Below are 26,906 nucleotides of genomic sequence, written 5' to 3'. Positions count from 1 at the left end.
AGGTTAGAGAGAGACGAATCCGAGGACACCAAAAATGTTGAGATGCGACGAAGGAATACGGAGAAAATGGCTTTCAAAATTGAAGAGAGTATACTTTGTATGGCGGTAAGCGACTTAACCACTACACCTCGGTACTCAAGGTCACTTCCCGCTTTCTGTTTTTGTTCCAGGTATGGCGGATCTACGAATGCGGATCGACGGAGGTAAGTATAATCTATTGTTTTATGTAGTTTTTATAAGATATATAAGGTATATAATATAGTATATAGGCGAGCAAACTTTCCGATTTTTCGGGTATAAAACCAGGAATTCCGGGAGAACCACCACTCCTACAGAGACGCGAGTGGTGTCTGCGGATAGGTGTTATTGCAACGGAGCTATTAATGCAAAAATGGAAGAAATCTAACGAGGGGGGGCCAAGAAATATGCGAAAAACTGATTTCAAAAAGTGCAAAAATTAAGAATTCGATTAATTTGAAAAATATTTATCTGACAGAAGAAAATGAGGTATCCGGTGAAAGGTTAGAGAGAGACGAATCCGAGGACACCAAAAATGTTGAGATGCGACGAAGGAATACGGAGAAAATGGCTTTCAAAATTGAAGAGAGTATACTTTGTATGGCGGTAAGCGACTTAACCACTACACCTCGGTACTCAAGGTCACTTCCCGCTTTCTGTTTTTGTTCCAGGTATGGCGGATCTACGAATGCGGATCGACGGAGGTAAGTATAATCTATTGTTTTATGTAGTTTTTATAAGATATATAAGGTATATAATATAGTATATAGGCGAGCAAACTTTCCGATTTTTCGGGTATAAAACCAGGAATTCCGGGAGAACCACCACTCCTACAGAGACGCGAGTGGTGTCTGCGGATAGGTGTTATTGCAACGGAGCTATTAATGCAAAAATGGAAGAAATCTAACGAGGGGGGGCCAAGAAATATGCGAAAAACTGATTTCAAAAAGTGCAAAAATTAAGAATTCGATTAATTTGAAAAATATTTATCTGACAGAAGAAAATGAGGTATCCGGTGAAAGGTTAGAGAGAGACGAATCCGAGGACACCAAAAATGTTGAGATGCGACGAAGGAATACGGAGAAAATGGCTTTCAAAATTGAAGAGAGTATACTTTGTATGGCGGTAAGCGACTTAACCACTACACCTCGGTACTCAAGGTCACTTCCCGCTTTCTGTTTTTGTTCCAGGTATGGCGGATCTACGAATGCGGATCGACGGAGGTAAGTATAATCTATTGTTTTATGTAGTTTTTATAAGATATATAAGGTATATAATATAGTATATAGGCGAGCAAACTTTCCGATTTTTCGGGTATAAAACCAGGAATTCCGGGAGAACCACCACTCCTACAGAGACGCGAGTGGTGTCTGCGGATAGGTGTTATTGCAACGGAGCTATTAATGCAAAAATGGAAGAAATCTAACGAGGGGGGGCCAAGAAATATGCGAAAAACTGATTTCAAAAAGTGCAAAAATTAAGAATTCGATTAATTTGAAAAATATTTATCTGACAGAAGAAAATGAGGTATCCGGTGAAAGGTTAGAGAGAGACGAATCCGAGGACACCAAAAATGTTGAGATGCGACGAAGGAATACGGAGAAAATGGCTTTCAAAATTGAAGAGAGTATACTTTGTATGGCGGTAAGCGACTTAACCACTACACCTCGGTACTCAAGGTCACTTCCCGCTTTCTGTTTTTGTTCCAGGTATGGCGGATCTACGAATGCGGATCGACGGAGGTAAGTATAATCTATTGTTTTATGTAGTTTTTATAAGATATATAAGGTATATAATATAGTATATAGGCGAGCAAACTTTCCGATTTTTCGGGTATAAAACCAGGAATTCCGGGAGAACCACCACTCCTACAGAGACGCGAGTGGTGTCTGCGGATAGGTGTTATTGCAACGGAGCTATTAATGCAAAAATGGAAGAAATCTAACGAGGGGGGGCCAAGAAATATGCGAAAAACTGATTTCAAAAAGTGCAAAAATTAAGAATTCGATTAATTTGAAAAATATTTATCTGACAGAAGAAAATGAGGTATCCGGTGAAAGGTTAGAGAGAGACGAATCCGAGGACACCAAAAATGTTGAGATGCGACGAAGGAATACGGAGAAAATGGCTTTCAAAATTGAAGAGAGTATACTTTGTATGGCGGTAAGCGACTTAACCACTACACCTCGGTACTCAAGGTCACTTCCCGCTTTCTGTTTTTGTTCCAGGTATGGCGGATCTACGAATGCGGATCGACGGAGGTAAGTATAATCTATTGTTTTATGTAGTTTTTATAAGATATATAAGGTATATAATATAGTATATAGGCGAGCAAACTTTCCGATTTTTCGGGTATAAAACCAGGAATTCCGGGAGAACCACCACTCCTACAGAGACGCGAGTGGTGTCTGCGGATAGGTGTTATTGCAACGGAGCTATTAATGCAAAAATGGAAGAAATCTAACGAGGGGGGGCCAAGAAATATGCGAAAAACTGATTTCAAAAAGTGCAAAAATTAAGAATTCGATTAATTTGAAAAATATTTATCTGACAGAAGAAAATGAGGTATCCGGTGAAAGGTTAGAGAGAGACGAATCCGAGGACACCAAAAATGTTGAGATGCGACGAAGGAATACGGAGAAAATGGCTTTCAAAATTGAAGAGAGTATACTTTGTATGGCGGTAAGCGACTTAACCACTACACCTCGGTACTCAAGGTCACTTCCCGCTTTCTGTTTTTGTTCCAGGTATGGCGGATCTACGAATGCGGATCGACGGAGGTAAGTATAATCTATTGTTTTATGTAGTTTTTATAAGATATATAAGGTATATAATATAGTATATAGGCGAGCAAACTTTCCGATTTTTCGGGTATAAAACCAGGAATTCCGGGAGAACCACCACTCCTACAGAGACGCGAGTGGTGTCTGCGGATAGGTGTTATTGCAACGGAGCTATTAATGCAAAAATGGAAGAAATCTAACGAGGGGGGCCAAGAAATATGCGAAAAACTGATTTCAAAAAGTGCAAAAATTAAGAATTCGATTAATTTGAAAAATATTTATCTGACAGAAGAAAATGAGGTATCCGGTGAAAGGTTAGAGAGAGACGAATCCGAGGACACCAAAAATGTTGAGATGCGACGAAGGAATACGGAGAAAATGGCTTTCAAAATTGAAGAGAGTATACTTTGTATGGCGGTAAGCGACTTAACCACTACACCTCGGTACTCAAGGTCACTTCCCGCTTTCTGTTTTTGTTCCAGGTATGGCGGATCTACGAATGCGGATCGACGGAGGTAAGTATAATCTATTGTTTTATGTAGTTTTTATAAGATATATAAGGTATATAATATAGTATATAGGCGAGCAAACTTTCCGATTTTTCGGGTATAAAACCAGGAATTCCGGGAGAACCACCACTCCTACAGAGACGCGAGTGGTGTCTGCGGATAGGTGTTATTGCAACGGAGCTATTAATGCAAAAATGGAAGAAATCTAACGAGGGGGGGCCAAGAAATATGCGAAAAACTGATTTCAAAAAGTGCAAAAATTAAGAATTCGATTAATTTGAAAAATATTTATCTGACAGAAGAAAATGAGGTATCCGGTGAAAGGTTAGAGAGAGACGAATCCGAGGACACCAAAAATGTTGAGATGCGACGAAGGAATACGGAGAAAATGGCTTTCAAAATTGAAGAGAGTATACTTTGTATGGCGGTAAGCGACTTAACCACTACACCTCGGTACTCAAGGTCACTTCCCGCTTTCTGTTTTTGTTCCAGGTATGGCGGATCTACGAATGCGGATCGACGGAGGTAAGTATAATCTATTGTTTTATGTAGTTTTTATAAGATATATAAGGTATATAATATAGTATATAGGCGAGCAAACTTTCCGATTTTTCGGGTATAAAACCAGGAATTCCGGGAGAACCACCACTCCTACAGAGACGCGAGTGGTGTCTGCGGATAGGTGTTATTGCAACGGAGCTATTAATGCAAAAATGGAAGAAATCTAACGAGGGGGGGCCAAGAAATATGCGAAAAACTGATTTCAAAAAGTGCAAAAATTAAGAATTCGATTAATTTGAAAAATATTTATCTGACAGAAGAAAATGAGGTATCCGGTGAAAGGTTAGAGAGAGACGAATCCGAGGACACCAAAAATGTTGAGATGCGACGAAGGAATACGGAGAAAATGGCTTTCAAAATTGAAGAGAGTATACTTTGTATGGCGGTAAGCGACTTAACCACTACACCTCGGTACTCAAGGTCACTTCCCGCTTTCTGTTTTTGTTCCAGGTATGGCGGATCTACGAATGCGGATCGACGGAGGTAAGTATAATCTATTGTTTTATGTAGTTTTTATAAGATATATAAGGTATATAATATAGTATATAGGCGAGCAAACTTTCCGATTTTTCGGGTATAAAACCAGGAATTCCGGGAGAACCACCACTCCTACAGAGACGCGAGTGGTGTCTGCGGATAGGTGTTATTGCAACGGAGCTATTAATGCAAAAATGGAAGAAATCTAACGAGGGGGGGCCAAGAAATATGCGAAAAACTGATTTCAAAAAGTGCAAAAATTAAGAATTCGATTAATTTGAAAAATATTTATCTGACAGAAGAAAATGAGGTATCCGGTGAAAGGTTAGAGAGAGACGAATCCGAGGACACCAAAAATGTTGAGATGCGACGAAGGAATACGGAGAAAATGGCTTTCAAAATTGAAGAGAGTATACTTTGTATGGCGGTAAGCGACTTAACCACTACACCTCGGTACTCAAGGTCACTTCCCGCTTTCTGTTTTTGTTCCAGGTATGGCGGATCTACGAATGCGGATCGACGGAGGTAAGTATAATCTATTGTTTTATGTAGTTTTTATAAGATATATAAGGTATATAATATAGTATATAGGCGAGCAAACTTTCCGATTTTTCGGGTATAAAACCAGGAATTCCGGGAGAACCACCACTCCTACAGAGACGCGAGTGGTGTCTGCGGATAGGTGTTATTGCAACGGAGCTATTAATGCAAAAATGGAAGAAATCTAACGAGGGGGGGCCAAGAAATATGCGAAAAACTGATTTCAAAAAGTGCAAAAATTAAGAATTCGATTAATTTGAAAAATATTTATCTGACAGAAGAAAATGAGGTATCCGGTGAAAGGTTAGAGAGAGACGAATCCGAGGACACCAAAAATGTTGAGATGCGACGAAGGAATACGGAGAAAATGGCTTTCAAAATTGAAGAGAGTATACTTTGTATGGCGGTAAGCGACTTAACCACTACACCTCGGTACTCAAGGTCACTTCCCGCTTTCTGTTTTTGTTCCAGGTATGGCGGATCTACGAATGCGGATCGACGGAGGTAAGTATAATCTATTGTTTTATGTAGTTTTTATAAGATATATAAGGTATATAATATAGTATATAGGCGAGCAAACTTTCCGATTTTTCGGGTATAAAACCAGGAATTCCGGGAGAACCACCACTCCTACAGAGACGCGAGTGGTGTCTGCGGATAGGTGTTATTGCAACGGAGCTATTAATGCAAAAATGGAAGAAATCTAACGAGGGGGGGCCAAGAAATATGCGAAAAACTGATTTCAAAAAGTGCAAAAATTAAGAATTCGATTAATTTGAAAAATATTTATCTGACAGAAGAAAATGAGGTATCCGGTGAAAGGTTAGAGAGAGACGAATCCGAGGACACCAAAAATGTTGAGATGCGACGAAGGAATACGGAGAAAATGGCTTTCAAAATTGAAGAGAGTATACTTTGTATGGCGGTAAGCGACTTAACCACTACACCTCGGTACTCAAGGTCACTTCCCGCTTTCTGTTTTTGTTCCAGGTATGGCGGATCTACGAATGCGGATCGACGGAGGTAAGTATAATCTATTGTTTTATGTAGTTTTTATAAGATATATAAGGTATATAATATAGTATATAGGCGAGCAAACTTTCCGATTTTTCGGGTATAAAACCAGGAATTCCGGGAGAACCACCACTCCTACAGAGACGCGAGTGGTGTCTGCGGATAGGTGTTATTGCAACGGAGCTATTAATGCAAAAATGGAAGAAATCTAACGAGGGGGGGCCAAGAAATATGCGAAAAACTGATTTCAAAAAGTGCAAAAATTAAGAATTCGATTAATTTGAAAAATATTTATCTGACAGAAGAAAATGAGGTATCCGGTGAAAGGTTAGAGAGAGACGAATCCGAGGACACCAAAAATGTTGAGATGCGACGAAGGAATACGGAGAAAATGGCTTTCAAAATTGAAGAGAGTATACTTTGTATGGCGGTAAGCGACTTAACCACTACACCTCGGTACTCAAGGTCACTTCCCGCTTTCTGTTTTTGTTCCAGGTATGGCGGATCTACGAATGCGGATCGACGGAGGTAAGTATAATCTATTGTTTTATGTAGTTTTTATAAGATATATAAGGTATATAATATAGTATATAGGCGAGCAAACTTTCCGATTTTTCGGGTATAAAACCAGGAATTCCGGGAGAACCACCACTCCTACAGAGACGCGAGTGGTGTCTGCGGATAGGTGTTATTGCAACGGAGCTATTAATGCAAAAATGGAAGAAATCTAACGAGGGGGGGCCAAGAAATATGCGAAAAACTGATTTCAAAAAGTGCAAAAATTAAGAATTCGATTAATTTGAAAAATATTTATCTGACAGAAGAAAATGAGGTATCCGGTGAAAGGTTAGAGAGAGACGAATCCGAGGACACCAAAAATGTTGAGATGCGACGAAGGAATACGGAGAAAATGGCTTTCAAAATTGAAGAGAGTATACTTTGTATGGCGGTAAGCGACTTAACCACTACACCTCGGTACTCAAGGTCACTTCCCGCTTTCTGTTTTTGTTCCAGGTATGGCGGATCTACGAATGCGGATCGACGGAGGTAAGTATAATCTATTGTTTTATGTAGTTTTTATAAGATATATAAGGTATATAATATAGTATATAGGCGAGCAAACTTTCCGATTTTTCGGGTATAAAACCAGGAATTCCGGGAGAACCACCACTCCTACAGAGACGCGAGTGGTGTCTGCGGATAGGTGTTATTGCAACGGAGCTATTAATGCAAAAATGGAAGAAATCTAACGAGGGGGGGCCAAGAAATATGCGAAAAACTGATTTCAAAAAGTGCAAAAATTAAGAATTCGATTAATTTGAAAAATATTTATCTGACAGAAGAAAATGAGGTATCCGGTGAAAGGTTAGAGAGAGACGAATCCGAGGACACCAAAAATGTTGAGATGCGACGAAGGAATACGGAGAAAATGGCTTTCAAAATTGAAGAGAGTATACTTTGTATGGCGGTAAGCGACTTAACCACTACACCTCGGTACTCAAGGTCACTTCCCGCTTTCTGTTTTTGTTCCAGGTATGGCGGATCTACGAATGCGGATCGACGGAGGTAAGTATAATCTATTGTTTTATGTAGTTTTTATAAGATATATAAGGTATATAATATAGTATATAGGCGAGCAAACTTTCCGATTTTTCGGGTATAAAACCAGGAATTCCGGGAGAACCACCACTCCTACAGAGACGCGAGTGGTGTCTGCGGATAGGTGTTATTGCAACGGAGCTATTAATGCAAAAATGGAAGAAATCTAACGAGGGGGGGCCAAGAAATATGCGAAAAACTGATTTCAAAAAGTGCAAAAATTAAGAATTCGATTAATTTGAAAAATATTTATCTGACAGAAGAAAATGAGGTATCCGGTGAAAGGTTAGAGAGAGACGAATCCGAGGACACCAAAAATGTTGAGATGCGACGAAGGAATACGGAGAAAATGGCTTTCAAAATTGAAGAGAGTATACTTTGTATGGCGGTAAGCGACTTAACCACTACACCTCGGTACTCAAGGTCACTTCCCGCTTTCTGTTTTTGTTCCAGGTATGGCGGATCTACGAATGCGGATCGACGGAGGTAAGTATAATCTATTGTTTTATGTAGTTTTTATAAGATATATAAGGTATATAATATAGTATATAGGCGAGCAAACTTTCCGATTTTTCGGGTATAAAACCAGGAATTCCGGGAGAACCACCACTCCTACAGAGACGCGAGTGGTGTCTGCGGATAGGTGTTATTGCAACGGAGCTATTAATGCAAAAATGGAAGAAATCTAACGAGGGGGGGCCAAGAAATATGCGAAAAACTGATTTCAAAAAGTGCAAAAATTAAGAATTCGATTAATTTGAAAAATATTTATCTGACAGAAGAAAATGAGGTATCCGGTGAAAGGTTAGAGAGAGACGAATCCGAGGACACCAAAAATGTTGAGATGCGACGAAGGAATACGGAGAAAATGGCTTTCAAAATTGAAGAGAGTATACTTTGTATGGCGGTAAGCGACTTAACCACTACACCTCGGTACTCAAGGTCACTTCCCGCTTTCTGTTTTTGTTCCAGGTATGGCGGATCTACGAATGCGGATCGACGGAGGTAAGTATAATCTATTGTTTTATGTAGTTTTTATAAGATATATAAGGTATATAATATAGTATATAGGCGAGCAAACTTTCCGATTTTTCGGGTATAAAACCAGGAATTCCGGGAGAACCACCACTCCTACAGAGACGCGAGTGGTGTCTGCGGATAGGTGTTATTGCAACGGAGCTATTAATGCAAAAATGGAAGAAATCTAACGAGGGGGGGCCAAGAAATATGCGAAAAACTGATTTCAAAAAGTGCAAAAATTAAGAATTCGATTAATTTGAAAAATATTTATCTGACAGAAGAAAATGAGGTATCCGGTGAAAGGTTAGAGAGAGACGAATCCGAGGACACCAAAAATGTTGAGATGCGACGAAGGAATACGGAGAAAATGGCTTTCAAAATTGAAGAGAGTATACTTTGTATGGCGGTAAGCGACTTAACCACTACACCTCGGTACTCAAGGTCACTTCCCGCTTTCTGTTTTTGTTCCAGGTATGGCGGATCTACGAATGCGGATCGACGGAGGTAAGTATAATCTATTGTTTTATGTAGTTTTTATAAGATATATAAGGTATATAATATAGTATATAGGCGAGCAAACTTTCCGATTTTTCGGGTATAAAACCAGGAATTCCGGGAGAACCACCACTCCTACAGAGACGCGAGTGGTGTCTGCGGATAGGTGTTATTGCAACGGAGCTATTAATGCAAAAATGGAAGAAATCTAACGAGGGGGGGCCAAGAAATATGCGAAAAACTGATTTCAAAAAGTGCAAAAATTAAGAATTCGATTAATTTGAAAAATATTTATCTGACAGAAGAAAATGAGGTATCCGGTGAAAGGTTAGAGAGAGACGAATCCGAGGACACCAAAAATGTTGAGATGCGACGAAGGAATACGGAGAAAATGGCTTTCAAAATTGAAGAGAGTATACTTTGTATGGCGGTAAGCGACTTAACCACTACACCTCGGTACTCAAGGTCACTTCCCGCTTTCTGTTTTTGTTCCAGGTATGGCGGATCTACGAATGCGGATCGACGGAGGTAAGTATAATCTATTGTTTTATGTAGTTTTTATAAGATATATAAGGTATATAATATAGTATATAGGCGAGCAAACTTTCCGATTTTTCGGGTATAAAACCAGGAATTCCGGGAGAACCACCACTCCTACAGAGACGCGAGTGGTGTCTGCGGATAGGTGTTATTGCAACGGAGCTATTAATGCAAAAATGGAAGAAATCTAACGAGGGGGGGCCAAGAAATATGCGAAAAACTGATTTCAAAAAGTGCAAAAATTAAGAATTCGATTAATTTGAAAAATATTTATCTGACAGAAGAAAATGAGGTATCCGGTGAAAGGTTAGAGAGAGACGAATCCGAGGACACCAAAAATGTTGAGATGCGACGAAGGAATACGGAGAAAATGGCTTTCAAAATTGAAGAGAGTATACTTTGTATGGCGGTAAGCGACTTAACCACTACACCTCGGTACTCAAGGTCACTTCCCGCTTTCTGTTTTTGTTCCAGGTATGGCGGATCTACGAATGCGGATCGACGGAGGTAAGTATAATCTATTGTTTTATGTAGTTTTTATAAGATATATAAGGTATATAATATAGTATATAGGCGAGCAAACTTTCCGATTTTTCGGGTATAAAACCAGGAATTCCGGGAGAACCACCACTCCTACAGAGACGCGAGTGGTGTCTGCGGATAGGTGTTATTGCAACGGAGCTATTAATGCAAAAATGGAAGAAATCTAACGAGGGGGGGCCAAGAAATATGCGAAAAACTGATTTCAAAAAGTGCAAAAATTAAGAATTCGATTAATTTGAAAAATATTTATCTGACAGAAGAAAATGAGGTATCCGGTGAAAGGTTAGAGAGAGACGAATCCGAGGACACCAAAAATGTTGAGATGCGACGAAGGAATACGGAGAAAATGGCTTTCAAAATTGAAGAGAGTATACTTTGTATGGCGGTAAGCGACTTAACCACTACACCTCGGTACTCAAGGTCACTTCCCGCTTTCTGTTTTTGTTCCAGGTATGGCGGATCTACGAATGCGGATCGACGGAGGTAAGTATAATCTATTGTTTTATGTAGTTTTTATAAGATATATAAGGTATATAATATAGTATATAGGCGAGCAAACTTTCCGATTTTTCGGGTATAAAACCAGGAATTCCGGGAGAACCACCACTCCTACAGAGACGCGAGTGGTGTCTGCGGATAGGTGTTATTGCAACGGAGCTATTAATGCAAAAATGGAAGAAATCTAACGAGGGGGGGCCAAGAAATATGCGAAAAACTGATTTCAAAAAGTGCAAAAATTAAGAATTCGATTAATTTGAAAAATATTTATCTGACAGAAGAAAATGAGGTATCCGGTGAAAGGTTAGAGAGAGACGAATCCGAGGACACCAAAAATGTTGAGATGCGACGAAGGAATACGGAGAAAATGGCTTTCAAAATTGAAGAGAGTATACTTTGTATGGCGGTAAGCGACTTAACCACTACACCTCGGTACTCAAGGTCACTTCCCGCTTTCTGTTTTTGTTCCAGGTATGGCGGATCTACGAATGCGGATCGACGGAGGTAAGTATAATCTATTGTTTTATGTAGTTTTTATAAGATATATAAGGTATATAATATAGTATATAGGCGAGCAAACTTTCCGATTTTTCGGGTATAAAACCAGGAATTCCGGGAGAACCACCACTCCTACAGAGACGCGAGTGGTGTCTGCGGATAGGTGTTATTGCAACGGAGCTATTAATGCAAAAATGGAAGAAATCTAACGAGGGGGGGCCAAGAAATATGCGAAAAACTGATTTCAAAAAGTGCAAAAATTAAGAATTCGATTAATTTGAAAAATATTTATCTGACAGAAGAAAATGAGGTATCCGGTGAAAGGTTAGAGAGAGACGAATCCGAGGACACCAAAAATGTTGAGATGCGACGAAGGAATACGGAGAAAATGGCTTTCAAAATTGAAGAGAGTATACTTTGTATGGCGGTAAGCGACTTAACCACTACACCTCGGTACTCAAGGTCACTTCCCGCTTTCTGTTTTTGTTCCAGGTATGGCGGATCTACGAATGCGGATCGACGGAGGTAAGTATAATCTATTGTTTTATGTAGTTTTTATAAGATATATAAGGTATATAATATAGTATATAGGCGAGCAAACTTTCCGATTTTTCGGGTATAAAACCAGGAATTCCGGGAGAACCACCACTCCTACAGAGACGCGAGTGGTGTCTGCGGATAGGTGTTATTGCAACGGAGCTATTAATGCAAAAATGGAAGAAATCTAACGAGGGGGGGCCAAGAAATATGCGAAAAACTGATTTCAAAAAGTGCAAAAATTAAGAATTCGATTAATTTGAAAAATATTTATCTGACAGAAGAAAATGAGGTATCCGGTGAAAGGTTAGAGAGAGACGAATCCGAGGACACCAAAAATGTTGAGATGCGACGAAGGAATACGGAGAAAATGGCTTTCAAAATTGAAGAGAGTATACTTTGTATGGCGGTAAGCGACTTAACCACTACACCTCGGTACTCAAGGTCACTTCCCGCTTTCTGTTTTTGTTCCAGGTATGGCGGATCTACGAATGCGGATCGACGGAGGTAAGTATAATCTATTGTTTTATGTAGTTTTTATAAGATATATAAGGTATATAATATAGTATATAGGCGAGCAAACTTTCCGATTTTTCGGGTATAAAACCAGGAATTCCGGGAGAACCACCACTCCTACAGAGACGCGAGTGGTGTCTGCGGATAGGTGTTATTGCAACGGAGCTATTAATGCAAAAATGGAAGAAATCTAACGAGGGGGGGCCAAGAAATATGCGAAAAACTGATTTCAAAAAGTGCAAAAATTAAGAATTCGATTAATTTGAAAAATATTTATCTGACAGAAGAAAATGAGGTATCCGGTGAAAGGTTAGAGAGAGACGAATCCGAGGACACCAAAAATGTTGAGATGCGACGAAGGAATACGGAGAAAATGGCTTTCAAAATTGAAGAGAGTATACTTTGTATGGCGGTAAGCGACTTAACCACTACACCTCGGTACTCAAGGTCACTTCCCGCTTTCTGTTTTTGTTCCAGGTATGGCGGATCTACGAATGCGGATCGACGGAGGTAAGTATAATCTATTGTTTTATGTAGTTTTTATAAGATATATAAGGTATATAATATAGTATATAGGCGAGCAAACTTTCCGATTTTTCGGGTATAAAACCAGGAATTCCGGGAGAACCACCACTCCTACAGAGACGCGAGTGGTGTCTGCGGATAGGTGTTATTGCAACGGAGCTATTAATGCAAAAATGGAAGAAATCTAACGAGGGGGGGCCAAGAAATATGCGAAAAACTGATTTCAAAAAGTGCAAAAATTAAGAATTCGATTAATTTGAAAAATATTTATCTGACAGAAGAAAATGAGGTATCCGGTGAAAGGTTAGAGAGAGACGAATCCGAGGACACCAAAAATGTTGAGATGCGACGAAGGAATACGGAGAAAATGGCTTTCAAAATTGAAGAGAGTATCGGTTAGGTTAGGTTAGGTTAGGTTAGGTTAGGTTAGGTTAGGTTAGGTTAGGTTAGGTTAGGTTAGGTTAGGTTAGGTTAGGTTAGGTTAGGTTAGGTTAGGTTAGGTTAGGTTAGGTTAGGTTAGGTTAGGTTAGGTTAGGTTAGGTTAGGTTAGGTTAGGTTAGGTTAGGTTAGGTTAGGTTAGGTTAGGTTAGGTTAGGTTAGGTTAGGTTAGGTTAGGTTAGGTTAGGTTAGGTTAGGTTAGGTTAGGTTAGGTTAGGTTAGGTTAGGTTAGGTTAGGTTAGGTTAGGTTAGGTTAGGTTAGGTTAGGTTAGGTTAGGTTAGGTTAGGTTAGGTTAGGTTAGGTTAGGTTAGGTTAGGTTAGGTTAGGTTAGGTTAGGTTAGGTTAGGTTAGGTTAGGTTAGGTTAGGTTAGGTTAGGTTAGGTTAGGTTAGGTTAGGTTAGGTTAGGTTAGGTTAGGTTAGGTTAGGTTAGGTTAGGTTAGGTTAGGTTAGGTTAGGTTAGGTTAGGTTAGGTTAGGTTAGGTTAGGTTAGGTTAGGTTAGGTTAGGTTAGGTTAGGTTAGGTTAGGTTAGGTTAGGTTAGGTTAGGTTAGGTTAGGTTAGGTTAGGTTAGGTTAGGTTAGGTTAGGTTAGGTTAGGTTAGGTTAGGTTAGGTTAGGTTAGGTTAGGTTAGGTTAGGTTAGGTTAGGTTAGGTTAGGTTAGGTTAGGTTAGGTTAGGTTAGGTTAGGTTAGGTTAGGTTAGGTTAGGTTAGGTTAGGTTAGGTTAGGTTAGGTTAGGTTAGGTTAGGTTAGGTTAGGTTAGGTTAGGTTAGGTTAGGTTAGGTTTTTTTTTTTTTTTTTTTTTTTTTTTTTTTTTTTTTTTTTTTTTTTTTTTTGAAGTTACATCTGTTTGTCCTCCGAAATATAGTTCGGAGTCCTGTTCTGCTGTTTTCTTTTCATATCAGGTATCTCTTGTTTTATATTTTATTTATATTTAAGTTTTACATGACCTTATATTATTTATTTATGTTATTAACTTTATTTATTATCACTTGACAGTATTCTAAAAATTTATCTCTATTTATCTTATCTTTTAAAATGTTACTAAGTGTATTTCTATTTATGTTTATCTTTAGTTCTGTTTCTATATCATTCCTATATCTAGAATACACGGGACATTCAGTAATAATGTGCAGAGCACTTTCTTCCACATCAGAGTCACAGACACACGACGGACTCTCCTTGCACTTGAAGCGATGCAAATACGAGGAGAATCCGCCGTGTCCTGTGAACATCTGTACCAATTTGCTGTTTAGTTTTATAGTTTTCACTATGGGATATGCCTTAACCGCGTCGGGGAAAAATACTTTAGTGGTAGAGCCTTGCGCTGCTTCTTGATACCGTCTGTTCCATTCGTGAATCGAGTCCGTACGAATGGCTCGCTTCACGAATGACACAGGGCATCTATCGTACTTCGATTTAACTTTTAGTTTAAGTGCAGCGTCCTTCGCTAACTCGTCCGCTCTTTCGTTTCCCTCCAGTCCTATATGTGCTTTAATCCAATACAAATTAAGTGTTTTGCCTTGGCTTTGTATTCGTGCTATGTTGTTCTTAATTAATATAGCCAAAGGATGGAGGGATGAGGTGTTAGTGGCGATTTCCAGAGCGGAACGAGAGTCGCAAAAGACGCTACATGACACATGTTTCCTCTTAATAGTTTCCTGTGTAGCTTCTGCGAGCGCCAGCAACTCCGCTTGGAACACGGAGCAACAATCTTCCAGCCTCAACTTACGTGTGCCAATTTCCTCGCTACCGTGACGGATGGATAGCGCTGCGCCTACTTTGCCTTCAATCTTACTTCCATCTGTAAAGATGTTTAGGCCCGCGTCGAGATGTTCCTCGAGCGCTACTTCATCCGCCACGATTTCAAAGGTAATTGCACTCCACTGCGCTGGGTGCGGCGCGGCTTTGTAGGGGATAGGTACCTCCACCTCTCGGTCTCCTACCACTCGCCGGGTGTAGCCTTTCTTTATTTCGTAAAGCGAGGCTGCTTCCCTTACACGAATGTCTAAAGGAAGCAACCCGGCGAGTAATAGGGCCGAGTTTAGGGAAACGGTTTTATAGCCCTTGATGATCTTTTGTACAAAGCCGCGCTGCACGCAATCCAGTTCCTTCCGTATTCCAATCCTTTCCGTCGCGGGTGCCCACGCGCTCGCAGCGTACATTATAGTAGGCTCTACCACCGCCGTATATATGATCCGGATGATTTCGGAATTCAATCCCCAGTGTATTTTGGCGGCACGCGAAAGTTGCTTATAAAAGTTTAGGGCCTTTTTACAAACGTTTGCAGTATGTCTCTTGAATGTCAGCCTGTTGTCGATGGTGAGACCGAGCAGTTTGACTTCCTGGGATACGCCAATGTCGACCCCGCCCATGACCAGGCGTGGGGTGTCATACTTCAGTTTGCGCGTAATGACCATGGCTACAGTCTTGTGTGGCGCAAACTTTAGTTTGTTCCGGACACCCCAGGCCCGGACATGCTCGAGCGCGGCATTGGCGCGCTCTTCGATCTCGTGCGCGGTACCACCATCGAACACAAGAACGATGTCATCTGCAAACGCCTGCACGTAATCCCTTCTCTGCTCTAGATCTTTGAGGAGGGGGTCCAACAACAAATTCCACAAAATGGGTCCTCCGATTGAACCCTGCACACACCCCTTTTCAGTCTGTTTGGCGTACTCTACACCTGAGTATCGGACTCTAACTCTGCGGCCGCTGAGATAGCTGTCTATTACCCTCCTCAAGTTTATGGGGCATTGTTCCTCCGCCAGACGGACTCGTATAGCCGGCCACCAGCCGCTATCGAAGGCTCCCTCTACATCTAATGACACTAACGTAACGATCTTCTTCTCCTCGAGCTTTTCGTTAATGTGTCGCATGAGAATATAGAGGGAGTCCTCGGCGCTCCTCTGGGGCATGAATCCGAACTGGCGGGTGCTCATTCGAGGTATTAAATGAAACTTGAGTCGGGCGAACAGCATCTTCTCAAATACCTTCCCAAGGACCGGGAGGAGTCCGATTGGCCTGTACGACTTAGGGGTGGTGTAGGATTCTTTCCCGGGTTTTCGCAGGACAACCACTGTAGCTTCCTTCCATGGATCCGGGAAGTGTCCATGCTCTAGGCACTTGTTGAGCACTGCCAAGAAGTAAGCCGGGTCTTGTTTTATGGCTTCCATACATATATCAGCCGTAATTCCGTCGGCTCCAGGTGCTTTTTTCGGGTTGAAGGATTTCACCGCGACATCGAGCTCGATCCGTGTAAAGGGTGGATCGCAAGGACCGCCTTGTTGCCCTTTATTCACCATTTCTGCTCTCCTCCTTATGTCGCGGTGTTCGGAATTGTCGCTATCTGAGAGGTCTTCCGGGTAAAAGGTCTCTGCTAGAGCCTTTACGGAACCTTCTGCGTTCAATTCGATCCCATCAACCCGAAGCGGAACATCTTCCTCCCTGCTCCTGGTCCTTCCTATTACCCTGTATATTCCGTCCCAAACCCCCTCCCTATCTTGCTTCCCACAAAAGTCCTTCCAGCTCTTTATTCTTGCACTACTAGCTTCATTTTCATACTGTGTTTTCTTTTCCAGGTACTCCCGGACAACTCTCTCTCTCCGGACCGGCGCGGCGCATCGGATACGTCTTCTCATGGTTCTGACCTCTTGCTTGAGCCTAGCGAGATCCTCGGACCACCACGGCAAGGTAAGTTTTTGTGTGTGTTTCTTGATAGGTATAGAGTGTGTGCATGCCTGTGTTAGTGCGTGTGTGTATGTGTGTATTGCAGTCTCTATGTTTTGTGTGTTGTGTATGTGCTCTACATCCACTGGTGTAAGATGATTTTCTATCATTAATTGGTTCAGTTTCAAATGAAATTGTTCCCAATTTGCTTTTTTGGTGTTGTAGAGCCGTGTAGTGCGTGTGATGTGAGTTCCTGATGATTTATGTAATTGTAAGTTGAATATGATGCTATTGTGATCCGAGCTCGTCAGGCTCTCTACTACAGCCCAGTCTTGAACCAGAGCGAGCATATCCTCCGAGCATGCCGTGATATCGACATTACTGGTGTATCGCCGGTCTCCCCTAATAGTGTCGAATGTTGGGATAGAGTTGTTGTTGTTTAATATATGGAGTCCTAGTTCATTTAATGCAGATAACAATTCTATCCCCCGAGGTTTGGTCTTCACACTTCCCCACCAGGTGCTCCAGGCGTTAGCGTCTCCTCCCACTACAAGCCTCCTCGGCCCAATCTTCCGGGCTATTGTTTGAAGATGTTCCAGGCACGGGTCTAAAGGTTTGTCGCCTTCGAAGTAAATCGAGACCAAAGTAACCTGCCAGGCACTAGTGCGGAGTTCCACCACTGAGATGTTGTTCGTGGTGAGTTCCGGGTGTTGAATTACGTCCAGCGACGGATCGAGAACTGCGATTGCGGCTTTCACCACCCCTTCTCCTTGTTGAGTGCTCTGGTAGATTCTTGTACCCGGATACGTCTTGAGCTTCCCAATAGCTCCCACATAGGGTTCCTGCAGGAGAACAGCTGCAGCCTTTCGCCTCCCGGCTTCGATGAAGCATTCGTCAGTGGCAAGTTGTTTCCTCATGAGGTTTGCTTGTATTATTTTGCAAAGGACGCCCTTAGCAATACGCCACAGTGGATCTCGCAAGCGAGTCCCACTTGCGCCTCACCGGGCAGTCATTGCTAAAGGCGTTGTGCTCACCTCTACCCATTTTTGCCTTTGCACAATTGATGCAGCTGGGGGGTGCGACCAGGAGTTCTTCCGGGCAATCCGACCTCAGATGCTCTCCGCCGCAATGACTGCACACGTCGACTGCCTCGGTGCAGAAACGCTTCCCATGTCCGTACCCCAGGCAACGCGAGCATTGCACCAGGGGGGACTGGTCGGCGACCCTTATCCGCTGCATGTCGACGTGAACGGCTCCCGCGTTCGTTAGGCTTTGCCAGATTTTCGGCGACACCTTTGCCACTACGTGCGAAGTGAGGGGGTTTCTCGCGCGGCGCCTGTATCGAATTTCGATGCGGTCGTCGTCCCCGGCCACTTCCTTTAAGAGGTGTTTATTTTGCACCCTGATGGCCTTCAGTATGTCCTCGTCTGTGTTGCTGTTAAGGACGCCGTAGAGGATAATCAGCGGATCCTTACTCTTAATGTCCTCGACGCTAAGGTTATTTTCCTTTGCTCCTATCCGTTCCTTAACTTTCCTCATTTCCTCTTCATTTCTACATCCTATGATTATCTTCCGGTCCCTAACTTTTCGAATCCTGTCGATCCTCGTTCCCTCTTCCCTTGCATTGACCACCTTCCTTAATCTCTCAAACACCTGATCCCCTGTCTCCTGATCATTTTTGGAGGCCACGACAATGGAATGCATGCATGCGGTCTCCGCGGGTTTAGTATTCGAAGAGCCAGCTACTACACTCGCGTATGTCATTCCATTGTCACGAGACTCTTGCTCGTTTTTCAGTGCCGTCGTAAGTCTTTCTATGTCTAAGCTATTCCTCTGCAATAACTTAGCATGCTCTTCCAATTTCTGAATTACTTCGCTGGGGTGAGTCATTACTTCTACTTCTTTCTCATTATTTATACTTTTACCAGCCCTGTCTTCTTCAGCTTCCTTGACGAGAGCATAGAGTCTGTCAACAGCCTCCGTAACTCCGGTTTTAATTTCTGTCTTAAGATTACGACTATTTCCGAGATGAAGTTTGGCTTTCATAAGACATGCCTTTGCCTCTGTCATCCTATTTATGTATTTCTTCGGGGACTTTGGAGTGTCGGTCGGCGAAGCCCCCGCCGCTGCCCCTCGTGGGACCTGAGTTGGTTGCACTTTAGTCTTAGATTGCCCTACAGGCTGACTCGAGGTCCCTCGCGGCGCGGGCGGTGACATCGAGGACCGAGCCCCAAATTCCCCAAAGCTCGACCGGCTGGATACCTGGTCATGTGGTATGGACGGATTCTTTGTATTTTGTTGGTTTTTGGGGTCGGGGTCGGGGGTGGTTTGTCCGAGCATTGTATTAATTTAAAGTGACTGGGTTTGCAAAATGTATACAAAGATGGATCAAATGAAATAAAATTTTGTTCGGAGAATGTAAAAAATTTTGGTCTCACAATCGACCAGTCCACGTAAGTGAACGAATTGAGGGTGGGTGGGCGGGCAAACTTTTTGGATTTTCCCGGTTTAAAACCGAAATTCCGGGAGAACCGGGTATCGGAGAAAGGCGTGAGCGGTGTCTACGGATAGGTCTAATTGAAACGAAGCTATTGAAGTATGAATCGAAGAAATCTAACGAGGGGGGGCCAAGAAATAGGCGAAAAACTGAAAGTGAAAAGTGTAAAAACTAAGATTTGAATTTTTATAAAAACTATTATTCAGACGGAAACGATTGCGGTATGTACCGAAAGGTCTAGTCGAGAGGAATCCGTGGACACCAAAAGTTTTGAGATGCGATAACGGACAACGGAGATAATTGCTTACAAAGATCGAGTGAGTATGGTTAGTATGGCGGTGAGGGACTTAACCACTATACCTCGCTATACAAGGTCAATTCCAACTTTCTATTTTTGTTCCAGAAAAGGCGGTTCTTCGAATGCGGATCGACGGAGGTAAGTATGAATTAGTGTTTTATATAGTTTTAGTTAGGTATATAAGGTATATAATAAATATATAAGCGGCCAAAACTTTTTGGATTTTCCCGGTTTAAAACCGAAATTCCGGGAGAACCGGGTATCGGAGAAAGGCGTGAGCGGTGTCTACGGATAGGTCTAATTGAAACGAAGCTATTGAAGTATGAATCGAAGAAATCTAACGAGGGGGGGCCAAGAAATAGGCGAAAAACTGAAAGTGAAAAGTGTAAAAACTAAGATTTGAATTTTTATAAAAACTATTATTCAGACGGAAACGATTGCGGTATGTACCGAAAGGTCTAGTCGAGAGGAATCCGTGGACACCAAAAGTTTTGAGATGCGATAACGGACAACGGAGATAATTGCTTACAAAGATCGAGTGAGTATGGTTAGTATGGCGGTGAGGGACTTAACCACTATACCTCGCTATACAAGGTCAATTCCAACTTTCTATTTTTGTTCCAGAAAAGGCGGTTCTTCGAATGCGGATCGACGGAGGTAAGTATGAATTAGTGTTTTATATAGTTTTAGTTAGGTATATAAGGTATATAATAAATATATAAGCGGCCAAAACTTTTTGGATTTTCCCGGTTTAAAACCGAAATTCCGGGAGAACCGGGTATCGGAGAAAGGCGTGAGCGGTGTCTACGGATAGGTCTAATTGAAACGAAGCTATTGAAGTATGAATCGAAGAAATCTAACGAGGGGGGGCCAAGAAATAGGCGAAAAACTGAAAGTGAAAAGTGTAAAAACTAAGATTTGAATTTTTATAAAAACTATTATTCAGACGGAAACGATTGCGGTATGTACCGAAAGGTCTAGTCGAGAGGAATCCGTGGACACCAAAAGTTTTGAGATGCGATAACGGACAACGGAGATAATTGCTTACAAAGATCGAGTGAGTATGGTTAGTATGGCGGTGAGGGACTTAACCACTATACCTCGCTATACAAGGTCAATTCCAACTTTCTATTTTTGTTCCAGAAAAGGCGGTTCTTCGAATGCGGATCGACGGAGGTAAGTATGAATTAGTGTTTTATATAGTTTTAGTTAGGTATATAAGGTATATAATAAATATATAAGCGGCCAAAACTTTTTGGATTTTCCCGGTTTAAAACCGAAATTCCGGGAGAACCGGGTATCGGAGAAAGGCGTGAGCGGTGTCTACGGATAGGTCTAATTGAAACGAAGCTATTGAAGTATGAATCGAAGAAATCTAACGAGGGGGGGCCAAGAAATAGGCGAAAAACTGAAAGTGAAAAGTGTAAAAACTAAGATTTGAATTTTTATAAAAACTATTATTCAGACGGAAACGATTGCGGTATGTACCGAAAGGTCTAGTCGAGAGGAATCCGTGGACACCAAAAGTTTTGAGATGCGATAACGGACAACGGAGATAATTGCTTACAAAGATCGAGTGAGTATGGTTAGTATGGCGGTGAGGGACTTAACCACTATACCTCGCTATACAAGGTCAATTCCAACTTTCTATTTTTGTTCCAGAAAAGGCGGTTCTTCGAATGCGGATCGACGGAGGTAAGTATGAATTAGTGTTTTATATAGTTTTAGTTAGGTATATAAGGTATATAATAAATATATAAGCGGCCAAAACTTTTTGGATTTTCCCGGTTTAAAACCGAAATTCCGGGAGAACCGGGTATCGGAGAAAGGCGTGAGCGGTGTCTACGGATAGGTCTAATTGAAACGAAGCTATTGAAGTATGAATCGAAGAAATCTAACGAGGGGGGGCCAAGAAATAGGCGAAAAACTGAAAGTGAAAAGTGTAAAAACTAAGATTTGAATTTTTATAAAAACTATTATTCAGACGGAAACGATTGCGGTATGTACCGAAAGGTCTAGTCGAGAGGAATCCGTGGACACCAAAAGTTTTGAGATGCGATAACGGACAACGGAGATAATTGCTTACAAAGATCGAGTGAGTATGGTTAGTATGGCGGTGAGGGACTTAACCACTATACCTCGCTATACAAGGTCAATTCCAACTTTCTATTTTTGTTCCAGAAAAGGCGGTTCTTCGAATGCGGATCGACGGAGGTAAGTATGAATTAGTGTTTTATATAGTTTTAGTTAGGTATATAAGGTATATAATAAATATATAAGCGGCCAAAACTTTTTGGATTTTCCCGGTTTAAAACCGAAATTCCGGGAGAACCGGGTATCGGAGAAAGGCGTGAGCGGTGTCTACGGATAGGTCTAATTGAAACGAAGCTATTGAAGTATGAATCGAAGAAATCTAACGAGGGGGGGCCAAGAAATAGGCGAAAAACTGAAAGTGAAAAGTGTAAAAACTAAGATTTGAATTTTTATAAAAACTATTATTCAGACGGAAACGATTGCGGTATGTACCGAAAGGTCTAGTCGAGAGGAATCCGTGGACACCAAAAGTTTTGAGATGCGATAACGGACAACGGAGATAATTGCTTACAAAGATCGAGTGAGTATGGTTAGTATGGCGGTGAGGGACTTAACCACTATACCTCGCTATACAAGGTCAATTCCAACTTTCTATTTTTGTTCCAGAAAAGGCGGTTCTTCGAATGCGGATCGACGGAGGTAAGTATGAATTAGTGTTTTATATAGTTTTAGTTAGGTATATAAGGTATATAATAAATATATAAGCGGCCAAAACTTTTTGGATTTTCCCGGTTTAAAACCGAAATTCCGGGAGAACCGGGTATCGGAGAAAGGCGTGAGCGGTGTCTACGGATAGGTCTAATTGAAACGAAGCTATTGAAGTATGAATCGAAGAAATCTAACGAGGGGGGGCCAAGAAATAGGCGAAAAACTGAAAGTGAAAAGTGTAAAAACTAAGATTTGAATTTTTATAAAAACTATTATTCAGACGGAAACGATTGCGGTATGTACCGAAAGGTCTAGTCGAGAGGAATCCGTGGACACCAAAAGTTTTGAGATGCGATAACGGACAACGGAGATAATTGCTTACAAAGATCGAGTGAGTATGGTTAGTATGGCGGTGAGGGACTTAACCACTATACCTCGCTATACAAGGTCAATTCCAACTTTCTATTTTTGTTCCAGAAAAGGCGGTTCTTCGAATGCGGATCGACGGAGGTAAGTATGAATTAGTGTTTTATATAGTTTTAGTTAGGTATATAAGGTATATAATAAATATATAAGCGGCCAAAACTTTTTGGATTTTCCCGGTTTAAAACCGAAATTCCGGGAGAACCGGGTATCGGAGAAAGGCGTGAGCGGTGTCTACGGATAGGTCTAATTGAAACGAAGCTATTGAAGTATGAATCGAAGAAATCTAACGAGGGGGGGCCAAGAAATAGGCGAAAAACTGAAAGTGAAAAGTGTAAAAACTAAGATTTGAATTTTTATAAAAACTATTATTCAGACGGAAACGATTGCGGTATGTACCGAAAGGTCTAGTCGAGAGGAATCCGTGGACACCAAAAGTTTTGAGATGCGATAACGGACAACGGAGATAATTGCTTACAAAGATCGAGTGAGTATGGTTAGTATGGCGGTGAGGGACTTAACCACTATACCTCGCTATACAAGGTCAATTCCAACTTTCTATTTTTGTTCCAGAAAAGGCGGTTCTTCGAATGCGGATCGACGGAGGTAAGTATGAATTAGTGTTTTATATAGTTTTAGTTAGGTATATAAGGTATATAATAAATATATAAGCGGCCAAAACTTTTTGGATTTTCCCGGTTTAAAACCGAAATTCCGGGAGAACCGGGTATCGGAGAAAGGCGTGAGCGGTGTCTACGGATAGGTCTAATTGAAACGAAGCTATTGAAGTATGAATCGAAGAAATCTAACGAGGGGGGGCCAAGAAATAGGCGAAAAACTGAAAGTGAAAAGTGTAAAAACTAAGATTTGAATTTTTATAAAAACTATTATTCAGACGGAAACGATTGCGGTATGTACCGAAAGGTCTAGTCGAGAGGAATCCGTGGACACCAAAAGTTTTGAGATGCGATAACGGACAACGGAGATAATTGCTTACAAAGATCGAGTGAGTATGGTTAGTATGGCGGTGAGGGACTTAACCACTATACCTCGCTATACAAGGTCAATTCCAACTTTCTATTTTTGTTCCAGAAAAGGCGGTTCTTCGAATGCGGATCGACGGAGGTAAGTATGAATTAGTGTTTTATATAGTTTTAGTTAGGTATATAAGGTATATAATAAATATATAAGCGGCCAAAACTTTTTGGATTTTCCCGGTTTAAAACCGAAATTCCGGGAGAACCGGGTATCGGAGAAAGGCGTGAGCGGTGTCTACGGATAGGTCTAATTGAAACGAAGCTATTGAAGTATGAATCGAAGAAATCTAACGAGGGGGGGCCAAGAAATAGGCGAAAAACTGAAAGTGAAAAGTGTAAAAACTAAGATTTGAATTTTTATAAAAACTATTATTCAGACGGAAACGATTGCGGTATGTACCGAAAGGTCTAGTCGAGAGGAATCCGTGGACACCAAAAGTTTTGAGATGCGATAACGGACAACGGAGATAATTGCTTACAAAGATCGAGTGAGTATGGTTAGTATGGCGGTGAGGGACTTAACCACTATACCTCGCTATACAAGGTCAATTCCAACTTTCTATTTTTGTTCCAGAAAAGGCGGTTCTTCGAATGCGGATCGACGGAGGTAAGTATGAATTAGTGTTTTATATAGTTTTAGTTAGGTATATAAGGTATATAATAAATATATAAGCGGCCAAAACTTTTTGGATTTTCCCGGTTTAAAACCGAAATTCCGGGAGAACCGGGTATCGGAGAAAGGCGTGAGCGGTGTCTACGGATAGGTCTAATTGAAACGAAGCTATTGAAGTATGAATCGAAGAAATCTAACGAGGGGGGGCCAAGAAATAGGCGAAAAACTGAAAGTGAAAAGTGTAAAAACTAAGATTTGAATTTTTATAAAAACTATTATTCAGACGGAAACGATTGCGGTATGTACCGAAAAAAAACGGTTAGGTTAGGTTAGGTTAGGTTAGGTTAGGTTAGGTTAGGTTAGGTTAGGTTAGGTTAGGTTAGGTTAGGTTAGGTTAGGTTAGGTTAGGTTAGGTTAGGTTAGGTTAGGTTAGGTTAGGTTAGGTTAGGTTAGGTTAGGTTAGGTTAGGTTAGGTTAGGTTAGGTTAGGTTAGGTTAGGTTAGGTTAGGTTAGGTTAGGTTAGGTTAGGTTAGGTTAGGTTAGGTTAGGTTAGGTTAGGTTAGGTTAGGTTAGGTTAGGTTAGGTTAGGTTAGGTTAGGTTAGGTTAGGTTAGGTTAGGTTAGGTTAGGTTAGGTTAGGTTAGGTTAGGTTAGGTTAGGTTAGGTTAGGTTAGGTTAGGTTAGGTTAGGTTAGGTTAGGTTAGGTTAGGTTAGGTTAGGTTAGGTTAGGTTAGGTTAGGTTAGGTTAGGTTAGGTTAGGTTAGGTTAGGTTAGGTTAGGTTAGGTTAGGTTAGGTTAGGTTAGGTTAGGTTAGGTTAGGTTAGGTTAGGTTAGGTTAGGTTAGGTTAGGTTAGGTTAGGTTAGGTTAGGTTAGGTTAGGTTAGGTTAGGTTAGGTTAGGTTAGGTTAGGTTAGGTTAGGTTAGGTTAGGTTAGGTTAGGTTAGGTTAGGTTAGGTTAGGTTAGGTTAGGTTAGGTTAGGTTAGGTTAGGTTAGGTTAGGTTAGGTTAGGTTAGGTTAGGTTAGGTTAGGTTAGGTTAGGTTAGGTTAGGTTAGGTTAGGTTAGGTTAGGTTAGGTTAGGTTAGGTTAGGTTAGGTTAGGTTAGGTTAGGTTAGGTTAGGTTAGGTTTTTTTTTTTTTTTTTTTTTTTTTATAAAAACGTGGTTCCCCCGACATAATCAGGGCCTTTGTCTATCATGTCTTATTTGATGTACTCTCCTCCTTCAATCATCTGGCGCTTAATTGCGCATTATTATTTATTTTTCTCACGCACGCATTTTCCGTTGGCCTTTCGGCAAAGAGCATAACTCCCTCTCTCCTCCGTCCCTGCATGATTCCCACACCGGTTACAGTCCACCTTCCCTTGAGGCCGGAGTGCGGCATCCCTCCCGAGCAAATCATCACTCCCGTTACCTTCCACCCCAATGAGTACTTTCACCCAAAATAGCCTCAGCTTTTTGGGTGGAATATTGGATGTTATTATATTCTGTTTCATTTTGAACACAGTGGGGTGAAGGGAGACACTCTTTACCACTGTCTCGAGGGCCGATCTCAAGCCGCCAAAGATGCCGCACTCCTTCCTAACGCCTCGCCTTCCTTCCTTCTTCGTCGCAGCTAGTTCATCAGTCCACCACGGCAATTTCGTTTGACCTTTGGGTTTGATTTTAGCTGTTGTGTCATCACAAACTTGAGTAATTACATCAGTAATTTTTCCCCCTCTTGTTTGTGTCCCTTTTGATACCCTTGTGTCCCTTCTGATAACCTTTTCCTGCCAAATTAAGGCTAGTTTCACACGAAACAGGTCCCAATTTGCCGTTCTACTGTTAAACCTACGAATAGTAGGTTTAACCTCACACCCGCTTGCCCGTCGAAGTCGTAGGTCAAACAAAATTGCCGAGTGGTCCGAGACTGTGATGTCGGCTGCGACTCTCCGGTTGGCGATGCGTCCGAGCCGGTTCGTGGAGCGAGTCGTACCCCGGTTTGGGATTTGCAGGTCCAATCTTCCCAATCCAATCCCGGCCAATTCCTCCCCCCGCTTCATTCCCCCGTTCATGTCCCTGCTTCCCCACCACGTGTTCCATACATTCCCATCCCCACCCATTATAACGTTATCCCTGCCTACTTTGTTCACTGCGGTGGCAATGTGCGCGGCGTACAAGTCGATCGGTCTGTCCTTCTCAGGGTACATCGACACCACCCCAATCTCCCACGCCCCCGTCCGGAGCTTGGCTACTGCCACATTCTCCGTCGTGAGCGCGGGGCACCGAGTGATGTCGATGCGCCCGTCGAAGACGAGGATGGCAGCCTTAACTACTCGGTCGGCGGCTCTATCGGCACATTGCACGGCTCTTTCACCAGGGTAGGTCCTCCTCTCCCCCGACCCCCCGATATAAGGTTCCCGAATGAGTGCAAAAGCCGCTTTCCGGTTCCCCGCTTCAGTGACCGACTCCGCTGTTGCTGTTCTACTGCGTTGTATATTCGCCTGGATAACGCTATACTGGGAGCAGATCTCTTCTCCGC

The 26,906-nt window shown here is 41.8% G+C and overlaps 2 protein-coding genes across 2 annotated transcripts; both read right to left on the bottom strand.

The window, feature by feature from the left end:
- Positions 1-14,155: 14,155 nt before the first annotated feature.
- Positions 14,156-15,530, bottom strand: LOC140757106 (uncharacterized; the record flags this gene model as incomplete). The annotated part of the gene is made up of 1 exon (XM_073092639.1): positions 14,156-15,530. A coding segment is annotated over exon 1 (1,375 nt), but the record flags the coding sequence as incomplete, so codon positions are not given.
- Positions 15,531-17,677: 2,147 nt separating this feature from the next.
- Positions 17,678-19,119, bottom strand: LOC140757105 (uncharacterized). Its single transcript, XM_073092638.1, has one exon. The coding sequence runs from the start codon at positions 19,117-19,119 to the stop codon at positions 17,731-17,733; it is 1,389 nt and encodes a 462-aa protein (XP_072948739.1). The 3' UTR covers positions 17,678-17,730.
- Between the last annotated feature and the right edge of the window lie 7,787 nt (positions 19,120-26,906).

The sequence above is a fragment of the Epargyreus clarus genome, unplaced genomic scaffold (genome assembly GCF_041222505.1).
Source record: "Epargyreus clarus isolate Ecla_fem2 unplaced genomic scaffold, WU_Ecla_fem_2.2 ptg000047l, whole genome shotgun sequence".
NCBI lineage: Eukaryota > Metazoa > Arthropoda > Insecta > Lepidoptera > Hesperiidae > Epargyreus > Epargyreus clarus.
This window is presented reverse-complemented; position numbering and strand designations above follow the sequence as displayed.